We start from the raw sequence: 23,066 nt of genomic DNA on the forward strand, positions 1-23,066 counted from the left end.
AAAAAACCCACAAGGAGACATCACGTCACACAGGTCACAATGGCCACCATCCAAAAGACAAGAAAGAACAAATGCTGGTGAGGATGTGGAGGAAAGGAAACCCTTGTGCACTGCTGGTGGGAATGTAAATTGGTATAGCCACTATGGAAAACAGTATGGAGGTTCCTAAAAAAATTAAACTACCATATGATCCATCAATCCCATTTCTGGGTATATATCCAAAGGAAATTAAATTGCTATGTCAGAGCAATATCTGCACCCTCATGTTCATGCAGCATTATTTACAATTTCCAAGATATGTTAATAACCTAAGTGTCCATCAATGCATGATTGGATAAAGATGTGGTATATATACAATGGAATACTATACAGCCATAAAAAAGAAGGAAATTCTGCCACTTGTGACAATCATGGATGGACTTTATGAGCAGTATAAATGAAATAAGTCAGAAAGAGAGACAAGCACTACATGATCTCACTAACATGTGGAAGCTTAAAAGAAGAAAACAAAAAAACTAAAAACACCAAGTTCACAGAAAAAGATCAGATTTGTGGTTACTAGAAGCAGGGGATGGGGGAATTGAATGAAGGTCAAGAAGCACAAACTTCCAGTTTTAAGATAAATAAGTACTGAGGATATGACATACAACATGATGACTATAGTTAACACTGCTGGAAAGTATATTTGAAAGTTGCTAAGAGAGTAAATCCTAAAAGTTCTCATCACAAGGAAAAAAACATTTTCTTCCTCTTTTTTCTTGTATCTATATGAGATGATATATGTTAAGTAAATTTACTGTGGTAATCTTTCACAATATATGCATCAAGTCATTATGCTGTATACCTTAAACTTACACAGTGCTATACATCAATTACATCTCAACAAAACTGAAAGAAAAAAATCAATTAAAGTCCCCCCATCCCCCCACCAAAAACACAGGAGAAATTCCCACCACAAAAAAGCCACAGCATGGTAGACTCATTTTGATCAGCTCAACCTCACCTACTCCTTTCTCCTACTAAGAGATTCTCATTCTATTAAGTGGTATCCAGATCCAGGCTATGTTAATCAGAATCTATCCACAGAATTTTTTAAAATCAAGCTACAAAGCTCTTTTTCTTCTTTGATCAAAAAAACATAAATATAAATGAGGAAGTACAGGTAACCACATTATCCGCCACATAATAAAAAATCCGAGAAAAGAAAATCAGACCTGTCCTAAAGAAACAGTCATGAAAAGTAAAAAAGAAAAACTCCCAACAACATTCAAGTATCTGATTTCATTTGCATATAGTCTCCAGAGAAGTGATGGTTCCAATCTTCCCAACATTTGGTTGTTAAGCTCTTCCTTTTTATGTGTGTAAGCTACTCAGTCCCTTATTCTGTCAATTTATACACCCTTTATGTTTAAGCTAGGTCAGGGTGGGTATTTGCTTGTGCTAAGGTATATATTCTTTATAATGAAGCATACTCAATTCCTAATGAACACATGCAAATTCCCATTTTATATTGTTTACATTTATTTACCAGAAATAAATGTAATTTTTCATTTATTTAGATTCCATTACATGAAACAGGATATAATTTCTTTCCAGTTCCCACCTTTCTAAATACCCTTAGTTAAGCCACAGACTGCTGCTACTGCCAATCAACACCTGCTGGAAGGATTTTATGTAGGTAGAAATAATCACTGTTTTCTCCTCCAAATCCCATATGTGAAGAGGGGAAGATTCACTAGAAGAAAAAATAACCAATGTAATTGTTCCCTTTTAAAATGAAACTGTACTTTCTCATGATCTTAACATTCAGCTTTTGTTAATACAAACTGGCCATTGCCAGTAAGTTGTATTATAAGGAATTTGTTCTTTCTTTGAATTGAAACAGGGGAACCTGTTAGAAGTGGTAGCTTGCAGATGTTTCTTATTGAAAAAAACTGGATGGACTGAGTAATCCTACCCTATTATTTTTAAACATTTCTAGATCTTTTTCAATGCAACTGACAGAGCACCATTTAAAACAAAATTTTTTTAAGTTCAGGGGCCACTTACTGCTTCCAGTTGTTTCTTCTTCTGCACTAGTAACTCCAACATGAGGTTGACATTGGCCAAATCAAGATTATCTTGGTCAGTTCCCAACAAATCCTGAAATATTTGCCACCTGTGGCCATTCTAAAAACAAAGAAAAGAAGAAACACAACAACTTCCTAAGACAATTGTTTTAGAGAGTCAAAATTAATGTTTGCTACTTCCTAATATGCTTATTAGATAACATATCAAAAATAAACTACGACATTCCAACCTATTCCTTCCCCAGCTAGTGGCTCCCCAATGCCTTCTAATTATAATTTAATCACTATTTCTCCCCTAAGTAAATGTAAACAATGGATATGAAAGGCATATTTAAGACATGTTAAGTCAGCATCTCTAAAGGTATAATTCTCTTCAAAATAAGTGCCTGGATTTTAATTACTTGTCTAACCATATCTGCAACTTTGTATTTGGTAAGGTATTAATTTAAGCTCATTTGCTTCAATAATTTGGGCTAATCCTCTTAAACTGAGAGTCTTTTTTTTCAAATTAACACCCATAGTTTCACCCTGCCATATAATTCTTCAAATGTAATGTATTACAAGCCAACTCTGACTCTATGTAATCTCGCCAGACCTTTCAAAAGATAAGAGTAAATTTTAGACAATACAAGTAAGAAAGTTCTTTATTGAATAGAATAATCTTAAATCTCCTTTAAGAAAAATCAATAATATGCTAAGCTTTAATACCTAATTAATATTAAACCAATAAAAACAGCAAATTGAGATTTATTAAAAATAGTAATAAGAGTTGAAACATACGGTGCTACTCACTGAGTGGTCCAATTTGAACCTCTTTTCCTCAAATCTTTGCTTCTGTTTGAGAATGAGCTCATTCACTGAAAACAGAAACAAAACAAAAAGCACAGAAAATCTATATTTTTATTAAATGTATCATCCAATTGTTCTGTTTAGATGGATTCTATTTAACTTTAAAAAGTCCCAAACCTTAAAAAATGCTAAGCAGAAAATGCTAAGTTTTTATTTTATTTCAAATAAGAAACAGTTTTGCCGCAGCTACTACTACTACAACTACTATTATTACCACTACTGTTACTACGAGAGGAGAATTCTTCAGAATATGTACTTTCTCTTACATGTCTCAATGATGACACTATCAGCACTTGGAGAAAGACAAGTCTTCACTGTATGAGATCGTCCCATGCTCTACAGGATAACTGGCCGATTCTATGAGGTAGGCACTAAAGATTTTTATTTGTTGTTCTTTTTGTTTGTGACTTTTCCATAAATATCATGGCAAACACTGTCAGTTACCTATTCATAAACCATTCTAACCTTTTTTAAAAATAAAAATAGGATTTTTTCCCAAATGTCAGAATGCCAACTGTCACATACTTTCAGAGAGGCTAGATCCTTCACTGGCCCCATGGTATGAATCTTGACTAACCTAAGCCAATCCAGTCATACATTCTTGCCAGCAATTGATGGAAGGTTAACTATGTGATCTAATTTTGACCAACGAAGGGTATGCTGTCTTTCAGAAGAGAAGGACAGAAGAAAACAAGTTCTTTTTCTCCCTTCATTAAGGGATGATATCTGGAACTGCTTAAAGCCATCTTGCAATCTTGAGGGGAGCTAGCCAAAGAACCAACACATCTGCTGGAGAAAGAAGGCCAGAAAGATGGAAAGAACTTGATAATATCACTGAGATACCAACTTAACTAATTCTAAAAATTCTTTTTGTATAAATCAATACATTTTCCTTAATGTTCAAGCCACTTTTAATTGCATTCTTTTGTTTTTAACACCCAATTGATAAAAAAAAATAAACTGATAAAGAAAAGGACAACTAGCACTAAGCTTGTTACCTTATTAGCCTTTAATTTATAGACATTATCCTATGGGTTATTCTTCACATTTTAGAGATGAGGGAATATTAGAAAGAGCATAAGGAAGTTACTCATGGTGACATACAATTCAAGACAGAGCTGGGAAACAAACCCAACTATCTAATACTTCCCACTATACCACAATCTACTACAAATATTTTCGAACAAATCAGAGAGGTTCCAGGGCCACACTAGGAGCCAAGCTTTAAAGATTAAGTAAGACTCAACCTAAGTAAGACTTAATCCAAGACTCAAGCAACTCAGAGTAGGAAGAGAAATATATGTGATGCAGCAGTTATAATATGATAATCAGTACTATCATTGAAATAGATTTTAAAAGAACAAAGGACAAGGATCAATTAAAATATTAACAAGCAGGCTTCACACAGAAGGTGACATTAGAACTGGGCCATAACAGGCACACAGGAACTTACTAAACAGGAAGAAAAGTGGAAAAGAACTCACATTAAGGGTGTGTGGGGGGAATTCCCTGGCGGTCCAGTGGTTAAGACTCAGCGCTTTCACTGCCATGGGCCTGGGTTCAATCCCTGGTCAGTGAACTAAGATTCCACGGCCAAAAAAAATGGTGTGTGCGTGGACGGGGTAAAGTCATAAAATAGCAGGATATAAGATGATTTAAAATCAATATAGCTGAAACACAGGATCAGAGTGATTTTGTCAATGATTAACAGGGGCTAAGAACTAAGGCTGGAACTGTAGACAGATCAGAGCCTGATTCTGAGGAGCCTGTTATCTCACAAGCAGTTATTATTATAATCCAGGGAAGATAAAGGAGAGAACTTGAAATAACGTAGTGGGAATAAAGAGGAGTATGTGAATAAGAATTTAATGTTTCAGTTACAGAATTAGCTATTTAAATAAAAATTGTAACTTAAATAATTGTAACACTTAAATATGTACACCACATTGGATTTTACCAAGAAATCTCATATACCACTGAACGTGAATATTCTATATCCATAATTATAATTCTCTGGATCCTTATAACAGCCATAGTACTAAGAACAAACAATGCCTTTCTACTGCTAAAGCTTTCATTCTAGCAATTGTCTTTTCAGAGGCAGGATAGTATAGTAAAAGCACATACTCAAGCCAGACTGCTTAGGACCAAATCCCAATTCCGCCACTTACTGGCTGTAGAACTTTACACAAGTTACTTGACTTCTCTGTGCTTTAGTTTCCTCGCTGGAGGAATGAGGATGACAACAATTACCTATGTCATAGGACTGAGAATTAAATGAGTTAACACACATAAAGCACCTGGGAAAGCACTTGGCAGTAGTAAAGACGTTATGTGAGCTGCCTACATTTTTTTAAACAAGGATTTTAAATTTTGCGTGTACGTTACCTTTTACATTAAAGAATAAGAGGGTCATTCATTAGAGAGATAAAAATATTCAATTTACAAATTTTATACACAGAGAACACTAGAAAAGAGATTGCTAGGGGGTGGGGGGCGGGGGTTGGTAGCTGGAGAGAGATCATGCATCATGGAGGGACTGTGAGAGCTAAGCCCTGGCAAGAGTGTAGGAGAGCAACTGCAGAGGTGGGAGGAGAGACACCCCCTCACCCCACATGAGCCTTCCAGGATCAGAAGAGAGAAAGAGAGCTCTCAAGACCAAGGGGATAGAAAGGTGAAGAGAGTGAGCCTTTTTTTTGGGGGGGCGGGGGGGTAGAGGAAGAAGAAAAATGAGGGACTGTACTGTAGTGCTTAAGGCATGAGAGGAAAAATCAAAATATCTGTCTTGACAAAAAAGCGCATGACTCTAATGACCAGAAAAACCTAATCCTACTTGAGTGTTTAGCTTCCAATTCTTTGCTTTCATTAGAAGTGAAGAAAGGAGTGGACTTGTTAACTAATAGGGTATTAAAAAAATTTTTTTGACTAAGTAAGTGCTTTTATTGAAGCACATAATTCAGAAGGAGATCAAAGAACTAAGTGATGCAGCAGGAACAAAGTTCCTTCAATCCCCATCAAACTATTTATGTAAGCAAAGTTTCTCATGACTTACCCTTTCAAAAATAAAAAGGAAAAATCTTAAACTTACACAATATTATATGTCAGTTATATCTCAATTTTTTAAAAAGCTGTGATGATCCTAAATAAATAAATAAAAAGAATACAAATGAAACTGAGTCCTTTTCCTAGTAATAACCATAAATGGCAATGGAACTAATTGAGGACACCATCACACATTAAGCAGCCGATTTTCAATAAATTTTTGTCTAATACTTTATAAAATTTGTAAATATTTATTTGATCAATTGCATGTCTAATAATTACAATAACAACTCAGATAAAACATTTAAGATTTTTAAAATACTTAATATAAAATTATGTTCAAAAGAAACTTCAAAGTCTGTAAGTTCTATTTTCTGTTATAGAAAAGTATGACAGATAAATCAATCAGAATTTCAAGCATGAAATATATAAGGATAAAATTATGTGAGCAATACACAATTTAAGAATAAGTTCAAAGAGACAAAGAATGAAATTTCCCATTGTTAATGAAAAGCACTTATTTTTGAATCAATGATAAGTATCAAATCACTATACTATTCAGATTCTACTGGATACATTTTAAAAAGAGATAAAGCTTATTTTTAAATAACCATATTTACAATACTCCTAAAATCATATCCTTTACAAACACTTAAACTTATAAAGAAAAAATGTGGATGCTCATTTAAAATGTGGCATCAATGTGGGAAGAAGTACATTATTTTTCAGAATTTTTATATGGGTCACCCAAGTTGAAGACCACTGCTACAGAAAATGGGTAGCCCAGCCCTCTATCCATGACTAAGGTAAACGTAAAGCATTAAAAGTGAAGGGTCCTAACCTAGTAATAAAAAAGGTGCAAGTCTACCTAGAACACTTCAGAATCGTAGAACTTATACTTATTTCACCATGCTCAAGAGGAAATCTGAAATTACTTTTAAAAGGTTCAGGGTCTTTTTAATCCAACCAAGAACTACAGGCACTATACAAATCATGTAAATCAGACTAAAGCAATGGGAATAATTTTTTCAGTACAGAAAAAACAAATGATATTCCCCTTTCAAAAACAGATCTCAGTAGCATCCTGAGTGCACGGGAACCGAAGGATTTGACCATCACTGTACAAAGCTAAAGACTGGAAACGGTGATGGGCAGTAAAACAGAAATAGATATATCAGGATGAAATGTTATTTCTATGGCTGACATAAATAATCACACTGGAAGCTGCACTATAATTAAAAGATTTCAAATATGGGCATAAAACACACTCCAATTACCCAAAACCAAAAATTTTTATCCATATAAGAGAAGGTTAAAAACACTTCTCTGGTGGTCCAGCAGTTAAGACTCCATGCTCCCAATGCAGGGGGCCCAGGTTCAATCCCTGGTCAGGGAACTAGATACCGCATGCCGCAACTAAGAGGCCACATGTCGCAACAAAGATCCCGTGTGTGGCAGTGAGGATCCCTCGTGCCACAGCTAAGATCTGGCACAGCCAAATAAATAAATAAATATTTTTTTAAAAAAACTGTATCATTGACAAGATAATTTCTAGCTTAGGAAATCAGTAATTATAACTTCACTATTCACTGAATGTATACATTTGAGAATATATAAAGTATGAAATTACTTTACATCTTAGTGCTGTATTTTCATATTACTTCCATATCAGTATAATGGTGTTCTCTCTCTCTCCTCTCTTCTCTCTCTCTCTCTCTCTCTCTCTCACTATTTAGAAATTCACATAACAGAATTTGGACTCATTAAATTTGGTAAATATCAATACCAAAACCTACAGACCACTGGATTCCTTTCTGTATTTAACCATTCCAAAAGAAGAAGTAATTTTCGAAAGTTATGACAACTCATAGAAGAGTGATTCTAGATGCACAAAGCAGCATCAATCCATGTTTGTGAGTTCATGGACAAAGGGTTCTGCTTTGTGGGACTTTGGTTTCCATTTCACCTAACTTAGCTCATGAAGTCCAGTCCCACAGAGTATCATACCACTCAGTGTTTCTTCTTTTCCTAAGTTCATTCTACTAGTTTGCCACAAGACTTTATCTACCTAGAAGAACTTGGTATTCCAACAGAAAATCTTCAAAATACTTCCTTCAGGGTTCATTTCTGCTATGCAATCATCTGATGATTTTCCTGTATGAAAATATATTGGATTGTACTGAAGAGTGAAAGAGAAAAAAGGATTGAAGCCAATGTAATTTTAGAGCAGAGATAAAAAAAGGAAAGCCATGGCTGAAAAGGTTCCAATTCATGATGTATTATAAACCACCAAACAAATCAAACTGCAACCAAAGCACTGGCAAGTCAGAATCTAATACACAAGTAGACACCACATCCTTAACTCTGAGTGTGTTACTCTTTAGGAATGAAGAATTATCCTTTCTGATATACATACCCAGTAGTGCCCTACTTCATGCCTACCCATACCTGAAAATTAATCTTTGGAAAATTAATCTTCATTCCCAAAAACTCAAACTAAAGATTTTCCACAATATCTTAGGCTTTTCAACATGTAGAATTTTTAGATTTTTCATAATTGGCCTCTGACTAGATACTATTCCCAATCACTTACCATTTACCTTAAGGGTTCCCTATTTGTGCCTCTCTTCTCCAGTCACCATTCCTCCCTCAAAAGTTTCATATCCATTGTCTTTCTTTCCTCAGTTTTACTTTTCAATCGCCTCCCCAGGTCACAGACTCTCTTCCTCCATCTAAGAGTCCTCATATACAAGTTTTATCTCCCTTCCGCCTCTCCATTAACCTTTTCCTCCATTGCGTCTCACTTCTGCCCCAGAAGTAGAAACAACAGGAATGCACAACATGATATAGAGACAGGTATCTGGAACTCTGGCATTCTCCTTTAGCCTCACATTCTGTCCAGCCATCAATGTAAGAATCTAAGAGTTGTACCAGTCAATTTTTTTTTAATGAAACTTAAATATGATATGGTACATATGGTATAGAATCAATGTCACAACCCGGGGAAGACTGGGAAAAGCACCCTGCTGAGTAGGAGAGAGAGACTGCTTACCTCTAAGCTACATTCTCTAAATAAATTAGTGCTAACACACCCTTTTGGGAACTAAATATTTTTAAAAATTAAAAATCATTCCAAAGACTCACCCAAGAAATTAGGATACAGATGGTCAATATTATCCACAACATAGTTACACTTGGGACATCTATTATTGTCCTCCAAACTCTGATGAATACACTTGTAGCTATAAACAAGAGAAAAAATAAAATAGCTTGATTAAATCAGTGATAAATTAATAAACTAGTCACAAAATAATGCCTATTAGTTTTCTATTCCTCATTTTCAACATAAGTTATCTAGCAGTTATCAAATTTATTTCAGCGTATACTTTTATATTAGAAGATACATAGGGCATTTATTAGATAATAGTATACAAAAGTTATTTAAAAATATTATTTAAAAATAAACTCAAATAACAAGCCTACTAGATATAAAATTTTAAAAGATATACTAACTTTTAAGTTTATGCAATTTAAACAGTATATAACAACACCAAGAAAAACAAATGCCTGTAATTTAGTTAAGCAAACAGACTATCTGTATCCTTGGAGTGCTGATATCCTCAATACAAAAAGAGCTCATTCAAATGAAAAGAAAATAAGAGAAGAACAGAAAAATCAGCAAGACAAAAATTAGTCATTAAGCATGGAAATCATCACTTTCATTAGGATGAAAAATTGATTTAAAATTATATATTAGTTTTTACCAATCAGAATAGAAAAATAAAGAAAAAACTGTCAGAGTTAAGGAGTACATGTATATATGAATAATTTCATGTACTGCTGCAGGAACTGCCATTTTCTAGAAGGCAAGTTGTATGGAAAAACTTAAGGCTGTGTATCCTCTTTCATGTAGTGATTTTACTTCTAGGAATTTATCGTATGGAAATAAGCAGATTTTTATATGTAGAAAGATGTCCCATTCAAAGTTATCTGTAAATAGCAAAATAAATTAGAAGCAACCAAAACACTAGGAAATTGACTACATAAATTTGTAAACATCAATCCAATGCAATGTATATAGTCAATAAAAGTCACACTGTAATATGTAACTATATGCCATGAAAAATAATCTAATAACTATTTATAGGTATAGCTGGAGAAATATGATTATGAGAAATTTTTGCCTTCTTAGATTATATATTTCTGTAATGTTTGTTTTTTTACAATTGTGTATTGTCTTATAACAAAAAACTTTGAAAATGTCATTCAACTAAACCCCAAAGAAATATCAAATTGACATTAGGAAAAAAGTCACCATATAATTATGTTAGTAAATAAAAATAACTTCTAACACAGTGGATACAATTCCATTTGTTTTAAAAAATTATGTACATGTACATTTTTTAAACTCTTAAAATGTATTTATTAAACTACAATTTGATTTACAATATTGTGTTAGTATCAGATGAACACCCTCAGATTCTTTTCCATTATAGGTTATTACAAGGGATTGAATATAGTTCCATGTGCTTTATGGCAAATCCTTGCTGTTTATATATTTTATATATAGTAATGTATATCTATTAATCCCATAGTCCTAATTTATCACTCCCCTTTGGTAATAAGTTTGTTTTCTAGGTCTGTCAGTCTGTTTCTGTTTTGTAAGTTAGTTGATTTGTATTATTTTTTTAGATTCCACATATAAGTGATACAATATTTGTCTTTCTCTGCCTGACCTACTTCCTTTGTATTATAATCCCTAGGTCCATCCACGTTGCTGCAAATAGCAATATTTCACTCTTTTTAATGGCTAATATTCCACTGTATATATACCACATCTTCTTTATCCATTCATCTGTTGATGGACATTTAGGGGGCTTCCGTGCCTTGGCTATTGTAAATAGTGCTGCTATGAACATTGGGGTGTATGAACCTTTTTGAATTAAGTTTTCTCCAGATATATGCCCAGGAGTGGGATTGCAGGGTCATATGGTAACTCTGTTTTTAGGGGTTTTTTTTAGTTTTTTTTTTTGCGGTACACAGGCTTCTCACTGTTGTGGCCTCTCCCATTGCAGAGCACAAGCTCTGGAAGCGCAGGCTCAGCGGCCATGGCTCACAGGCCCAGCCACTCCGCGGCATGTGGGATCTTCCCAGACCGGGGCACGAACCCATGTCCCCTGCATCGGCAGGCGGACTCTCAACCACTGCACCACCAGGGAAGCCCTGATGTGATTTTAAATGAGATTTTTTTTTTTTTTTTTACTTTCTCTGATATTTCATTGTTACTGTAAAGATTTCTGTATATTGATCTTGTATCCTGCACCTTGCTCAATTCATTTACTAGTTCTAATCATTTTAGCCACAGCAACCAGACAAGAAAAAGAAATAAAAGGTATCCAGATTGGAAGGGAAGAGGTAAAACTGTCATTGTATGCAGATGACATGATACTCAATATAGAAAATCCTAAAGATTCCACACAAAAACTGAAAGCATTTAAATGTGAACATTTAAAATAAACCGAAAAAGACATTCACCATAATGTTAACAGTATGTGCCACTGGGTAATATAATTATGGGAAACTTTTTCTTTGTAGGTGTCTACAAGTTTCTATAGTAAACATGTACTGCTCCTAACAATCAGGAAAAAAAATTACTTCTAAGAAATCTAAAAGGTGATTTACATATAAGATGATTCCTAAAAAGACAGTAACTCTTTTATCCTGTGTCCAAATTACTATAAATTTGCTTCAGCTTCATAAACTGAAGCAGATTTTTATATCTACCTACTTCCCTCCACCTTATCAAAACAAAATGCTACATCCATCAGGTTGCTCTGTTCTAGCTATCATCTACTTTCTCATCTCACATTTGTTACTTGCAAGACAAGCAAAAAGAAGGACATTATAGGGAATCAATGTAGCATGGTCTCTGGCACAGTACAGGGGCCCAAAGATTAAACACCTGGCATATAACAGGTACTCAAATATTACATACAGAACAAATGACTTGCACAGTGTTCCAGAAACAATATCTTCAACTCCTGCAACTATGACAAGGCTAGGAATACCACATTACCAAAAGATAGGCTCCATATCTGAGAGGAAACTTCCTACATGGAAACTTCAATGAAAGAAATAACATCCTAAATTTTTTTTTCATTTTATTGCAAGGGAAAAGCATAAAGAAGATATGCAAATACAATAGATTAAGAGCTCCAACATGGGAACATTTATAGTCTGCTTAGGGGAAAAGGAAATGAGTTAATATTACCAGAATACATGACAAGATTTAATCCTTTAAAAAAAAACCTGCAGGGAATTCCCTGGCAGTCCAGTGGTTAGGACTCAAGCAGTGCTTTCACTGCCATGGCCCAGGTTCAATCCCTGGTTGGGGAACTAATACCCCACAAGCTGTGCTGTGCAGCCAAAAAAACCTGCAAGTTCAAATAAAGCAAGTCATGAAGGAGAGAGGGTTATTAAAGACAGGAGACAGGGACTGACAGATAAGCAGAAGAAGGACATTTGGGGTTTTAGCAAATGGCTTTTGAAAAGAAATGGTAGTCAGAAAATGAGCAAATAAAATGACAAGAAAAACAAGTTAAATTGTTAAACCAGATAAAGAGTCTGTCAATATACAAGAAATTATTCCTGAATCCAATAGAACATTCTCCTCTCCCTTCTTCAGCATCCTAATCATATCCCTTGTCAGTAAGCTTACTACCATACCATCCTCTCTTAGAAGAAAAAGATAGTCTAGGACACAACCAGAAGGAACTGTCCTCAGAAACAGAAGCTCTAATTACTTTTCTGCATTGTACTTGATAATATTCATCTATACTATAAAATTTAAATGAATCAAATTACACACCACTGTATAAAACTGCAGTGATAACAAGATGCATCAAGTTTATTTTATAACATCTATTGCCTCACTACCACCTTGGGTAGACCCTCCCTAGTCTGAGAAATAGTAACTGTCTTATTCTGTACTTAATCTGTGTATGTGTTTGTCAGCCCCTCTTCTATTTGCTCATTAAAAGCAGAGATTTGTTTTACTCGTCTCCGTACCCTCAATATCTAGCACAATATCCTGTTAAAGAGCTGGAACTCAATAAATTCTGAATACATGAGAAAATAGATATAACCAAAAAAGAAACATACTTCTGCTGCCTTCTGGGTCATATAAAACACTGCGAGAAAGTCTCAATACAGTAACTCTAATTCATTCTCACTCATCTATCTCCTTGACTATCACCAGCCCAAATGCAATGTTTTGGATTCCAAAAGAAGAGTATATGCCTAAACTAGTGATCAAAATAGGTGGGCAAAAAGAGATAAGAAGGATATATATTTTGGGTCTACCTGAGAAATTTTCAATAGCTACTCACACTGCAACTCTTAAAAAAATTTATTCAGTACCACAGTGTGCTAACAGTACCTATGTCCCCTGATAAGTGTAGATCTGACCACAAAGAATGAATATTCCTCCACAGATGTATACAGTTGCTCTGTTTCTTCTATTAAGTATATACCTACCTACAAAATATAATTGATTTTTCTGTCTGTGTCAACAGGGATGAGTAGATACAGAAAACTGAATAATTAGAAAATTCTCAAAAAAGAAGGAACTATAAAAAGAAAAGAAAAAAAAAAAATCAGTACCAGTGGTTCTATATAAGAACCAGGTACAAAAAAAGACTAATAGTAAGGTACGAGGTGATGGATTAGTCAAAAGTCCCAAAAGGCAAACTGACACCCAGGCTTGATCACAGGTATGCTGCAAGATGACAACACTGAGGGACCCTGTTAATTATAACTAGTTTGTATTGAAGCAAACAGTAAATCAGGAGCTGACATACATGAGGTCTGAGAAGCAGAGGGCAGAGGACAAGCTGGAGGCAGCAAAGGGGAAAGCAAAAGAGCAAACCTTATCTCTATGTCATACAGAAGCCAGATTTTTAAAATTATATCATTGAGTTTCAGTTAGATTATAGCTAATAGTAGGCTCACTGTGAAGTGGGAATGATTTAAAGTGAAAGAACTTCCCGCTATAATGTCTCCAACCTGTTACTAGGAAAGACTTATTATTTTTAAGTGGGACAAGGAATAAACAGTTGATGTGGCCCAATTTGATTTAGTGTTAATAATCTGGATGGAGCCTTGAAGTGGTATTCTGCTTGGCTCCAGGTAACCAGCCAGGGTTCAACTTAGCAAACAGTTGATACCACAGGCTACTGTTAATGACTGAAGTTCCACAGGCCTCTCATGTCTCACCGTAAATAATTAAGAGCTTTTGCTTTCAACAAAAAAACAAAATGTCTCACAGTTTATCAAGCCTGGCAATGGGACTGTCAGCTTCCAGGTTTATTGGCTCCTACCAATGTTATCATCCCTATCCTACCAACACCTGCTTTCTGGTAGGTATTTTAAAACACAATCACAGGGAGTTCCCTGGTGGCACAGTGGTTAAGAATCTGCCTGCCAATGCAGGGGACACGGGTTCGATCCCTGGTCCGGGAAGATCCCACATGCCGCAGAGCAACTAAGCCTGTGTGCCACAACTACTGAGCATGCACTCTAGAACCCACGAGCCACAACTACTGAAGCCCACACCGTAGAGCCTGTGCTCCACAACAGGAGAAGCCACTACAAGTGAGAAGCCTGCGCATCACAATAAAGAGTAGCCCCCACTCGCCACAACTAGAGAAAGCCTGCGCACAGCAACGAAGACCCAACGCAGCTAAAAATTAAAAAATAAATACTTTTTTTAAAAAAACACAATCACATCAGAGTGTAACAAAGTAACTTGAATTGTAACAAAGATCTAACCTTTATTTTTATTTAAAGGTAAAAAGAAGGTATTTAAGAAACCAACGAACTAAACTCACACCATGAAGATTACAGGACTCACTGAAAAGGCCCGGCCTGTCTAGTTATAAAGTCAATTAGTAATTTATTGTACTTCACAACATACTGAGGCAAGATCATTGAACTGATTCAGCAGACTCTTAAGCTTTTTTAAATGCCACAGTGAATATGTTAGACAAGGGCAGTTAGGAAAAATGGAAACCTCACTTTACAATCTGTTTCACACTTCAACACCTTCAAATCTATGAAAGAAGAGTAGTGAAAGGGTAGGAAGACAATGGGAGTTGGGGGCCAGAGAGCAGCAGAAGATGGTATGTTGACTGACTTGACAAAGGTAAGTTTTAGACCCAGACCTAGATTCCTGGTCCACCAACTTCAAGAACTTGCTCTTTTAGCTTTATATCAGTAGTTCTCAACTAAGGGCTACTTTGTCCTCTAAGGGATATCTGGCAATGGTTGGAGACATTTTTGGTTGTCACAGCTTGGAGTAAAAGGGTTGTTACTGGGTTACTACAGAAGGCAGGGATATCTAAAATACCAAGGACAGCTACCCACAACAAAGAATTATCTGGTCTAATATGTCAATACTACCAAGGTTGAGAAAGCCTACCATAAATCGCCCAATTTTCCAGAATAATCAAAACCCAATGTCTCTAAGAGAAGTATATGATTTCCTATGGAATGCTAAGGTGCCGGATCAATTAATGGACCAAAGAGAACACTACTGCTGAACAATCAGCCTGAAAAGACCAAGCCCATACATGTGTCAAGACCCACACGACCAGAATTTCAGTAGCAATACAGAGAAGAAAGTGATTCACAAATGATAATAATGTCAATGCAATATATACCAGGAAATAAAAATTATTTAAGAAGGCAAGATGGCCTTTTTTAAAAAAACAACAAAAAGATTCTGAAAGAATACACAGTCACTTCTTACCAGAGATAATCTTTGAGGAAGTAGAAAAGAAAGGCTAGGGGAAAGGAAACATTTACATTTCATATTATACCTTTCTGTACAATGAAAGCTTTTATAGCCAACAGTATACATTGTTCTTATCATTTTAATAACTTTTATTTTAATAAAGGACATAGATAATGCAAGCTAAGAAAGCTATTTTTATTCTAAAATTTCTTTCTAAGTGACTGGCAGATTGGATATACCTATCAACAAAGCACTGCACTCCAGATCAAACTAAAGGACTTACAAACTGGTGACAATACTCGTCTTCACTAATGGATATCAACCTACCAGATATCATATTCAACCTCAGTATAAAATTGTGGGTCTAACTTCAACATGAATTAGAATAATAAGATATATTAGAACACAACAGAAATACTAAACAAAGAGGGTAAATAATTTAGGGAGATGACTGACTGCAAGTAGAATATACCACCTCCAATCAAATAAATAGGTAAATAAACTAAAGGAATTAAACATACACAAATTACATACCCATTAGGATGACCACTATTAAAAAAAAACAGAAAATAACAAGTGTTGGAAAGGATGTGGAAAAATTGGAACCCTCTGCACTGTTGGTGGGAATGTAAAATGGTACTGCAGGTATGAAAAACAGTATGGAGGTTCCACAGAAGATTAAACACAAATGTACCATATGATCCAGCAATTCTGCTTCCAGGCATATACCTGAAAGAACTGAAAGCAGGATTTCAAAAAGCTATTTATACACCAATGTTCAAAGAAACATTATTAACAATAGTTAACAGCTGAAAGCAACCCAAGTGTCCATAGAGAGAAGAATGCACAAACAAAATATGATATATATGGTCATCCCTCAGTATCCACAGTGAATTGCTGTCAGGACCCCCGTAGATACCAAAATCCAAGGATGCTCAAGTCTCTTATATAAAATGGTGTAGTACTACCATATAACCTACTGTACATCCTACTGTATACTTTAAATCATCTCTAGGTTACTTATAATAACTAATACAATGTAAATGCTATGTAAATAGTTGCCGGTGAGGTGCAAATTCAAGTTGTGCTTTTTGGAATTTTCTGGAATTTTTTTTTCAAATACTTTGGAACCGTGGTTGGTTGAACCCACAGATGCTGAACCCACAGATACAGAGGGCCAACTGTATATGCAATGGAATGTTATTCAGCCTCAAAAAGGAAGGAAATTTTGACACATGCTACAACATGGATAAAACTTGAGCACACTCTGCTAAGTGAAATAAGCTAGTCACAAAAGACAGATACTGTTTGATTCCATTTATATGAGGTATCCAGAGTAGTCACATTCACAAAAAGTAGAATGGTGATTGACAGAGGTTGGGATAAGAGGGAAATGGCACTTGTTGTTTAATGGGTATAGTTTCAGTTTTGCAAGATAAAAACGTTCTGGAGACTGATTTGCACAACAATGTTACAATACTCAATACTACTCCACTTAAAAATGGTTAAGATGGTAGTAAACGTTAAGTATATTTTATCACAACTGAAAATCTTTTAAAATATACAGATTAGCATGACATATAACCTAAAGACAGCACTGAGCAAAGTGTTAAAGAACACAGAACTTTTTAATCCTCTAATATCCTTTTCCAATGACCTTCCAGCCTGCTTTAATGGCCCTCACATCTATCCCCCACAAGTGAGTTAAAGGTGCTTCATGCTTCATCCTAATTACCCAGCACCCCCCAGTTTCCTAAAACAGCAGTCAAAGCTCTTTAAACAATTAAGAAACCCAGAAGTTTATTATTAGAGTTTCATCTATAAGGCTGATAGTAAATCTAAGTATTTCACAGAAATTATACCAGCATCCACATGTTTGCCTTGAGCTGTCAAACCTGTAAAGGTATATCGGTCAAGGAAATATGATTCAAAATAACCAACAGTAGCTTTAACAACATAACTTCTCACTGGCTACATTTACACACAAGTTAAGAATTGCCAAAAGACAATTTCACTAAATTAAATCATCTTACCAAAAGCTGTGGCCACACTTCGTCATGTATGCTTCCTCAATCATATCAAAGCAGATAGGGCTAAAAACAGAATAGAAAAATAATTAATACATTTTTTTAAGTAGAGTGATTACAAATTGGAAAAAGTCAGTAACAATACCAACAAAATCATATTTCAATACATAGCTAAGTCTTCAAACTTTCTAGTGATGAGATGAAATTTCTATTGAGCTGAATGAACGTTAGGGGACTGCTGGTAAAATGACAATTTGTTCAAGATGGCCCTAAGCACCATCAAGTTCTAAGATGAATTAAATGAATAATTTAACTGACTCCAATACTTTGACTTGACCATAAATTTCGATAGTATAATGCAATCACGAATGCTTAAGTTCTACCATCTTTTTCAATCATCCCTGGTACAAAACCATCTAAATGCTCTATTTCCTATCTCAAAGAAAATGAATTTCCTGAGTGATAAATCTACAGTTCCAATCTCAATAACTCTTCTAGGTAGTGAAGATGCTAATGATAACTAATACTTAACACAAACTATGCATGTCCATTAAAACAATGACATATATTAACTCACTTAATCCTTTCAACAGCATAGGTACCTACCTATTACTAGACCCACTTTATAGATAAGGAAATTGAGACACAGAATGTTAAAAGTCACACAACTAGGAAGTAACACAGCCAATTTTCAAACTCAGATCCATGTTCTCAACCACTCTTCTATTCTACTTCCAGATACCACGAGATAAATATCAAGTCATACCAACTATGCCACATGTTCTGGCCAAGGAAAGGGGGTTATCAATCTCTGAGAGGGTACCGTCTACCAGAAGAATGCAAAGCCTTCTAAGAAGCAATTTCCCTTTATCCTTCCCCCTTCCTCCCTCCAAAAACTCTGATGAAGTCTCCAGAGATACAACAGCCATCTTGAGATCATGAAGACAACAAACATAAGCTAAGAAGACAGGATATGGGTTCCTTGATAACATCCTTCAGCAGTTGCATCATCTATAGATTGTCAATCTCTGGACTACACATTACATGAAAAAGTAAATCCTAACTTGGTTAAGCCAGTAATTATCGAGTTTCCTGTTACTGGTATACAAATCCAATGCTTATTGATGTCACGGGACAATTAAACTGTAAATGAAAATTTACCCACTCCCTTCAAGAAAAGTTTCCTGGGCATAAATACTATCTTAGAATGTGAGGTTATAAATAAGTTATAAAATCTCAATGTTGCACAAGCTCAGAGTTTCATCATGCATAGTGTGCTGGCTTAGACTGCACTGGTTTTGCCAGTCTTTACTCTCCCAGACTCAGAATAAAGGGAAATCTCCTAAACGTGGGGATTTGGTAATTCTTCTTTTGGAACAAAGTCCATCTTGCTCCTGCCTGATGAAGGTAAGGAAGCAGGGGTGGGGCTCCCCTCCTGAGGACATGTGGATGAGCTGTGGAGGCTGCTCTGTGATCTCAGTTTGCAACTAAACGATGCTGAAGAACAGATCTGAGATAGACAAATTTTATTTCACACTGGTACAGTGGGTGCTCAAGCAGGTATCTTAACGCCCAAAACCCAGAGTAGAGGCAATATTTATCCCCCACTTTAAAGACTTTATTTTTTTAGAGGAGCTTTACATTTGCAACAAAACTGAAAGGATGGTATAGAGATCTCCCCTGCCCCGACATGTGTACAGCCTCCCCTATTATCATCACTCACAAGAACAGGGCATTTTTTGTAAACAAGCATGAACCTACACTGACACATCATAATCACCCAAACTCCAAATTTTACCTTAGGGTTCATTCTTCATGTACATTCTATGGGTTTAGGCAAAAGTATAATGACATATACCCACCATTATAATATCATACATATTATTTACACTGCCCTAAAAATCCTCTATACTCTGCCTATTCGTTTCTCTCCCCTTACCCACATCCACTGATTTTTTTGTCTCCATAGTTTTGTTTTTTCCAGAAAGTCATATAGTTGGGACTAAACAGTATGTAGCCTTTTCAGATTGGCTTCTTCCACTTAGTAATATGCATTTAAGGTTCTTCCATATATTTTCATGGCTTGATAGCTAATTTCTTTTCAGTGCTGAATAATATTCCAGTGACTGGGTATACTGTAGTTTATTTATCCATTCACCTACTGAAGGACATCTTTGTTGCTTCCAAGATCTGGCAATTATGAATAAAGCTGCTACAAGCATCTTTGTGCAGGCTTCTGTGTAGTCCTAAGTTTTCAACTCCTTTGGGTAAATACCAAGGAGTAAAATTGTTGAATCATATGCTAAGAGTAAATTAGTTTTGTAAGAAATCAACCAAACTGTCTTCGAAGTACCTACACCATTTTTATCCCCACTAACAAAATATGAGATTTCTGTTGCTCCACATCCTCCTCAGTATTTGGTGGTGTCAGTGCTCAAGATTTAGCCATTCTGATAGGTGTTTTAGCAATGTCTCATTGTTATTTTCATTTGCATTTCCCTGATGGCTATGATGATATGGAGCATCTCTTCACATGCTTATTTACCATCTGTACATCTTTGAGGTGACGGTCAAGGCCTTTGGTCCATTTTTAAATCAGGTTGCTAGCAGAAGCAAAAACAACTACAATCCTGCAAACTGTGGAACAAAAACCACAGAAACATAGACAAGATGAAAAGGCAGAGGGTTATGTACAAGATGAAGGAACAAGGTAAAACCCCAGGAAAACACCTAAATGAAATGGAGATAGGCAATCTTCCAGAAAAAGAATTTAGAATAATGATAGTGAAGATGATCCAGGACCTCGTTAAAAGAATAGAGGCAGAGATCGAGGCGATGCAAGAAACGTTTAACAAAGATCTAGAAGAATTAAAGAACAAACAAACAGAGATGAACAATACAATAACTGAAACGAAAAATACACTAAAAGGAATCAATAGCAGAATAACTGAGGCAGAAGAACGAAGAAGTGACATGGAAGACAGAATGGTGGAATTCACTGCTGGAGAACAGAATAAAGAAAAAAGAATGAAAAGAAATGAAGACAGCCTAAGAGACCTCTGGGACAACATTAAACGCAAAAACATTCGCATTATAGGGGTCCCAGAGGGAAAAGAGAGAAAGGACCTGAGAAAATATTTGAAGAGATTAGAGTCGAAAACTTCCCTAACATGGGAAAGGAAATAGCCACCCAAGTCCAGGAAGCGCAGAGAGTCCCATACAGGATTAACCCAAGGAGAAACACACCGAGACACATAGTAATCAAATTGGCAAAAATTAAAGACAAAGAAAAATTACTGAAAGTAGCAAAGGAAAAATGACAAATAACATACAAGGGAACTCCCATAAGGTTAACAGCTGATTTCTCAGCAGAAACTCTACAAGCTCGAAGGGAGTGGCATGATATACTTAAAGTGATGAAAGGGAAGAATCTACAACCAAGATTACCCTACCCAGCAAGGATCTCATTCAGATTCAATGGAGAAAGCAGAAGCTTTACAGACAAGCAAAAGCAAACAGAATTCAGCACCACCAAACCAGCTCGACGACAAATGTTAAAGGAACTTCTCTAAGTGGGAAACACAAGAGAAGAAAAGGACCTACAAAAACAAAGCCCCCAAAATTGAGGAAATGGTAATAGGAACATACATATCGATAATGACCTTAAATGTGAATGGATTAAATGGTCCAACGAGAAGACACAGGCTTGCTGAAACAGTACAAAAACAAGACCCATTATATGCTGTCTACAACAGTCCCACTTCAGACCTAGGGACACATACAGACTGAAAGTGAGAGGACAGAAAAAGATATTCCATGCAAATGGAAATCAAAAGAAAGAGTAGCAATACTCATATCAGATAAAATAGACTTTAGAATAAAGAATGTTACAAGAGAAACGGAAGGACACTACATAATGATCAAGGGATCAATCCAAGAAGAAGATATAACAATTATAAATATATATGCACCCAACACAGGAGTACCTCACCACATAAGGCAACTGCTACCAGCTCTAAAAGAGGAAATCGACAGTAACAATAATAGTGGGGGACTTTAACACCTCAGTTACACCAATGAACAGATCATCTAAACAGAAAATTAATAAGGAAACACAAGCTTTAAATGACACAACAGACCTAACAGATTTAATTGATATTTATAAGACATTCCATCCAAAAACAGCAGATTACACTTTCTTCTCAAGTGTGCACGGAACATTCCCCAGGAAAATTCACATCTTGGGTCACAAATCTAGCCTCAATAAATTTAAGAAAACTGAAATCATATCAAGCATCTTTTCTGACCACAACACAATGAGATAAGATATCAATTACAGGAAAAAGAACCATAAAAAACACAAACACATGGAGGCTAAAGAATACATTACTAAATAACCAAGAGATCACTAAAGCAATCAAAGAGGAAATCAAAAAATACCTAGAGAGAAATGACAATGAAAACACGATGATCCAAAGCCTATGGGATGCAACAAAAGCAGTTCTAAGAGGGAAGTTTATACCTATACAAACCTATCTCAAGAAACAAGAAAAATCTCAAATAAACAACATAATGTTACACCTAAAGGAACTAGACAAAGAAGAACAAACAAAACCCAAAGTTAGCAGAAGGAAAGAAATCATAAAGATCAGAGCAGAAATAAATGAAAGAGAAAAAAAGAAAACAGCAAACATCAATAAAACTAAAAGCTGATTCTTTGAGAAGATTAATAAAACTGATAAACCATTAGCCAGACTCATCAAGAAAAAGAGGGAGAAGACTCAAATCAATAAAATTGTAAATGAAAAAGGAGAAGTTACAACAGACACCGCAGAAATACAAAGCATCCTAAGAGACTACTACAAGCAACTCTATGCCAATAAAATGGACAACCTGGAAGAAATGGACAAATTCTTAGAATGGTATAACCTTCCAAGACTGAACCAGGAAGAAATAGAAAATATGAACAGACCAATCACAAGTAATGAAATTGAAACTATGATTAAAAATCTTCCAACAAACAAAAGTCCAGGACCAGATGGCTTCACAGATGAATTCTATCAAACATTTAGAGAAGAGCTAACACCCATCCTTTTCAAACTCTTCCAAAAAATTGCAGAGGAAGGAACACTCCCAAACTCATTCTATGAGGCCACTTTCATCCTGATACCAAAATCAGACAAAGGTACTATACAAAAAGAAAATTACAGACCAATATCGCTGATGAACATAAATGCAAAAATCCTCAACAAAATACTAGCAAACAGAATCCAACAACACATTAAA

General features: G+C 35.5%; 1 protein-coding gene across 8 annotated transcripts in view; it reads right to left on the reverse strand.

Moving 5' to 3' along the window:
* Window positions 1–23,066, reverse strand: part of COP1 (COP1 E3 ubiquitin ligase) — a 285,059-nt gene that overhangs the window by 228,949 nt on the left and 33,044 nt on the right. For 7 of the 8 annotated variants that reach the window (XR_004348688.1, XM_032624416.1, XM_032624434.1 and 4 more), the window contains exons 2-5: window positions 17,787–17,846; window positions 9,105–9,202; window positions 2,850–2,926; window positions 2,050–2,169 (exon numbers count right to left, since the gene is read on the reverse strand). Coding sequence is in view for 7 of the 8 variants with exons in the window: in XM_032624416.1 (XP_032480307.1) it covers window positions 2,050–2,169; window positions 2,850–2,926; window positions 9,105–9,202; window positions 17,787–17,846 (355 nt within the window). In the remaining variant the exon portion in view is untranslated. The remainder of the gene's footprint in view (window positions 1–2,049; window positions 2,170–2,849; window positions 2,927–9,104; window positions 9,203–17,786; window positions 17,847–23,066) is intronic. The other variant, XM_032624406.1, reaches the window with a different exon arrangement.

The sequence above is a fragment of the Phocoena sinus genome, chromosome 1, assembly GCF_008692025.1.
Source record: "Phocoena sinus isolate mPhoSin1 chromosome 1, mPhoSin1.pri, whole genome shotgun sequence".
Classification (NCBI taxonomy): domain Eukaryota; kingdom Metazoa; phylum Chordata; class Mammalia; order Artiodactyla; family Phocoenidae; genus Phocoena; species Phocoena sinus.